Source organism: Lottia gigantea, assembly GCF_000327385.1.
Source record: "Lottia gigantea unplaced genomic scaffold LOTGIsca_124, whole genome shotgun sequence".
Lineage (NCBI taxonomy): Eukaryota > Metazoa > Mollusca > Gastropoda > Lottiidae > Lottia > Lottia gigantea.
The window spans coordinates 698707-703909 of NW_008707309.1; the positions used below are offsets into that span (position 1 = coordinate 698707).

At 35.5% G+C, this 5203-nt stretch overlaps 1 protein-coding gene across 1 annotated transcript; it reads right to left on the reverse strand.

Annotated features, from left to right (window-relative positions):
- Positions 1–433: 433 nt before the first annotated feature.
- Positions 434–796, reverse strand: LOTGIDRAFT_171995 (hypothetical protein; the record flags this gene model as incomplete). The annotated part of the gene is made up of 1 exon (XM_009048569.1): positions 434–796. The coding sequence occupies one exon, from the start codon at positions 794–796 to the stop codon at positions 434–436; it is 363 nt and encodes a 120-aa protein (XP_009046817.1).
- Between the last annotated feature and the right edge of the window lie 4407 nt (positions 797–5203).

Below are 5203 nucleotides of genomic sequence, written 5' to 3' on the forward strand. Positions count from 1 at the left end.
GTAACAACACAAAGGCAGACAAAGGTAGTTATCTATTATACTTGTAGCAGGAAATACGAGTATAGTTTGATCATTAAAACGAATTACTAATAACTAATTAGTCCAGCTAATTAACCTGGGTGAAATGCTTTTTGATCTCAGCCGCTAATAGATTGAACCATGTTTCTGTAAACGTGAAGTAGATTCGTAATGTAATAAAGGAATGGCTCTTATTGCAGGAATTATAAATGACTCAAATATCGAACCTTATAGTGTAAAACTCTTCTCTTATTACACTAGCTTATTAACCTTTGCTCGGCTGTAAAAAGATCATAATATGATAAGATCGTGGCTCGATTTCAAAGATTGACACATTCTCGAATATCAGAAATTGAAATTATAATAATTAAACCTGACATCCCTGTTGTTAGTTTTCTGACATCCTGTGCGGAATTCAGTTCTGGCATCCTGTCCGGAATACTGTTCTGGCACCCTGTCCGGAATACTGTTCTGGCATCCTGTGCGGAATTCTGTTCTGGCATCCTGTGCGGAATACTGTTCTGGCATCCTGTGCGGAATACCGTTCTGGCATCCTGTGAATAATTCTGTTCTGGCATCCTGTCCGGAATTCTGTTCTGGCATCCTGTGAATAATTCTGTTCTGGCATCCTGTCCGGAATACTTTTCTGGCATCCTGTCCGGAATACTTTTCTGGCATCCTGTGCGGAATTCTGTTCTGGCATCCTGTGCAGAATACTGTCCTGGCATCCTGTCCGGAATTCTGTTCTGGCATCCTGTCCGGAATTCTGTTCTGGCATCCCCCTATAATAGTTACTTTCGTTTTGTTAGTATCATGTCCCATGTAATCCTTTAACTTTTGATTGCGCACGCAGTCGTAAATGGCCATCCGACAACTTTCAATATAGCTATTAGAGGCTGGAATAGAGGCAGATGTTTCAGTCAAGTCTTGAAACCACAAGCTATACGTCTTGTGCCATTCACCTCCTCAAATCATAACCCCTCCGTCTCCCGATTCACTACCTCGAATCAATAAGTAAACAACTATGACAAATATTCTTCATTGTACGAACTGATAGGACAATATAATTGTTTTATTCCTTATTCTGATATTTCTATCTCTCTGTCTATTCTACTTGAAAATTGTCTAATGCGTCGTTGCGGAAGTGAAATCATTTTTTAATATTGCCGAGTGCATCGCAGCGGAAGTGAAATAAGTTTTCAACTATGTCTAGTGCGTCGAAGCGGAAGTAAAGATAATCTATCTGCTATTGTCTCAGTCCACTATGATATATCAATCCCAATTCCGTTTTAGAATCTTCAGTTCTTTCCATTTGAACCGTGAAAAAGTGTCTATCTGACTGAAAGGATAGATTTATTTTATTATAAACTATAATGACCTAACTTTTTATATCCTGACATTTTATTTTGGTTAAAGGGTTATCTTTTTATTCGATATATTTCCCAGACTTAAGACGTTTTTCGTTTCATTTCCACTTTAGAATTGTGTTATCTATAACGATTCAGCTGTATCGACTGGTAAATCAAGAGTACTTTAAATATACTTAATTATTTCCATGGTATTTCTTGGCTGTTACAACAAGCTACCACCCAGCAACTTTAGACGATGAAGTTGAAAAATGCCGGATGAAGTATGCATATTTTGGTGGCTACTTAACATTTTCAGGGTGGATATTCATAGCAATCTACTTAAAATAAGTTATTTTTATTAGCTTTTAATTTTGATATTGCCAAAACAGTTTGACAGCCCACATGAGCGTTCGATAAATTGAACTTTGACCTAAACTGACTCAATAATATATTGATGATAGGTAATAATGTATTTAAAGATCAGTGTTCGGAATGTGATGCTTTATGTTGATACAAAGTGATATAGACATCTCGAATATAACTGATGTCGCTAGACTCTGCTGGTGGACAAGATTGACCCCAGCATTATTCTTTTTTCAACCTAATAAATTTCAAATTTCAAGTCCAAGGCCATGGTATGTATAGATTTAGGGTCAAATATTATTCTGGCGGATGTCAAATTTTGTAAAACGTATCAGTAAACTCCTCGGGTGGGCAAGTTTGACCCCGGCATTATTCTTTTCTAATTTTGAGGTAAGAATCAACAAGTTTCTAGCTAGCCAACTGTCAAATCAAACTATTAAAGGCGAGGTTAGTCCAAGGCCACAGAATATATTAATTAAAACTCCATAAATACTCTTGCGAATGTCAAATTTAAGAAGAATAGATCAATGGAAAGCAAGCGTAGAAACGAAACTTGCAAGAGAAAAATCAAAAAAAAAAAAAAAAATCATCCAGATTCTCAATTTAATCAAATTGCGAAATGGCTGAAAATAGAAGCTCCAAGTGTTTCTGAACAGCAGGATTTGCCATTAATATAATAAACCCCTGGCAAAAAGTGTTGTGATGCAAAGTTGAAAAGAATGTAGCACGAAATAATTAACAAATTAACCTTAGTTTAACCAACAGCTAGGTTTATTCAGTAGTTATATGATTGTAAATAGATGAAAGAAAGACACAAACCTCTTTAATAATTACAATTATATCTAGTACGAAAATAGTTATTGACAGTTGTTAGCTAGCTAGAAACTTACTGACTCTTACCTAGCCTCTGATAGTTATTGACAGTTGTTAGCTAGCTAGAATCTGACTGAGTCTTACCTAGCCTCTGATAGTTATTGACAGTTGTTAGCTAGCTAGAATCTTACTGACTCTTACCTAGCCTCCGATAGTTATTGACAGTTGTTAGCTAGCTAGAATCTGACTGAGTCTTACCTAGCCTCTGATAGTTATTGACAGTTGTTAGCTAGCTAGAATCTGACTGAGTCTTACCTAGCCTCTGATAGTTATTGACAATTGTTAGCTAGCTAGAATCTGACTGAGTCTTACCTAGCCTCTGATAGTTATTGACAGTTGTTAGCTAGCTAGAAACTTACTGACTCTTACCTAGCCTCTGATAGTTATTGACAGTTGTTAGCTAGCTAGAATCTGACTGACTCTTACCTAGCCTCTGATAGTTATTGACAGTTGTTAGCTAGCTAGAATCTTACTGACTCTTACCTAGCCTCTGATAGTTATTGACAGTTGTTAGCTAGCTAGAAACTTACCAACTTACCGTGCCTAACCTAACCTAGTGTTTGTTGTTGAATGATGTCAGCTAGATAGATAGCTTGGTTATCTGCTACCTAGCAATTGGACTATAACTGCCTGACAAGGAGACACAGTGATATCACTTTGCTACCTAATATGGCCATCAGGGGATATAATAAAAGTCAATAAATTTCTAGCTAACTGAGAACTGCCAATTGTCAATTAAAGAGGCGAGGTAAGGATCAACAAGTTTCTAGCTAGCTAACAAAATCTGCTAGAGTCAGCCAGTTTCGGACTATTCCGAGCCTGAGGTAAGACCATCATGTCCTCTTGGCAACCTGTTACATTATAACTATTTTATTTGAAGTGAGGAGAACTAGAGGAAACCATTAAGAAGTAATCGGAATAATGAGTTTAAATAAAACTCAACCAACTTCCATCAATAAATATCTATATAAACAGAATATTAATCTTATTCGCTAATTGTACTTTATAACCGGCATCGAATTAAGAATAAGTATAGCGATATCTACCTGATGCGCTACACGGGAGATAACTAGTTCCGATTTGTGATTGAACAGACTACGAGTTACATCGTATTTCTATTAGGATAATGAGGATCTGAGGCGATGGAAGAAGTTAAAATGACACGGCATGTCACTGTGACCTGGAGATTATCAATACAGATGTAACAACGTTTAGCCTAAGACAAAGGGATAGAAATGTCGATATCTTCAAGCATAAAGATTGGCCACGATTGCATTTACTTCGAATTCTTTACGACGGCATGGACGAAAGAGATCCCAAATATATGGTGGTTCATTTAGGAATAATAATATGAATAATCATAATGATAAAATAATAATAATAAGCTCTTTATTTTACATGGGTCAGAATTAGACCCAATACATAAGGACATTTTCCTGTCTAAAATTCAGTCCATGGGGACAATATAATGAACGAATGAGAAAAAAAAAACCCAAAATACACGTTAATAAGGACAGGAAAGAAGATAATTCAAAATAAAATAAAATAGAAATTGACTGGTTAAATTAAGTCATAATCTTAACAAAATAATCAAGTCCTAAACTAGCCACCGTAAAAATGGATAAAATGGAATTAGAAATTGAAATATAACATAGGGCATATTTCATAATTGAAAAGATCAAAAATTATCATTAAGTGAGCACAAATAGGAAACTATAGTCATAATTTGAAAAAATACAAAATTTGTCCGGAATGTACTACCGTAATAATCAATAAAAAAGAAATATAAATTAAACGATAAAGAAGTTAATCAATGACTAATAGAACCAGTCCATCATTTTACAAATCGTCAGGATTTACAAAATCTTCTCTTTTCTTTAAAGGTTAAATAGCACACAGATAAAATTGTAAAAGCGAAAATAGATGAAAAATATTTTAATAGTTTAATTGATGGATGATTTCAGACCGCTTTTTAAAAACAAAAATGGTTTATTTCCTCGTACACGCAACGTTTGGCTTGTCAAATTATCACAAGTAGGTCAATATTTCCTGGCATCATAGCAATTACCATTTGTGTATGGTTGTGAATAATGAAAGTGGTCATGAGTATCGAATGCAACTCACAACTCAGTTACATGAGAGTTCGAAACTTATGACCGTTATTCTCATTCGCAATCATTCGGGACTGGCGATCACCCTGTTCTGAGGATCCCCTAAATTTCTTATTAAGTTAAAGATAGAACGGACAACCATGGCCCCCTATAAAAGATGCTGACCCGGCTTTGCTACCCTTTTGCTGTAAATTTTTTTTACTTAGTGAAAGAATAGTCTGTGGTCCCTGTTCGGCCCCCTCCCCCTCACCTGATGTTTCCATAGTTCTTTTGTTGTAGATATTGTTGATGTACGAGATCAAAGTATGAATGATATTGCTTATTTTTCTAGACACCTGATACCTCTTTTTATTATGAAATATTTCCTCATTTATGATTGATTTACTTCCTCTTGTGAAAACTTCATTGGCTGCTAATGTTTCGCCAATGAGTTCTTTTGTTTTCGGGTTTCGTTTCGCGGTTTGGATCGTTAAAACTTGGCTTATTTAT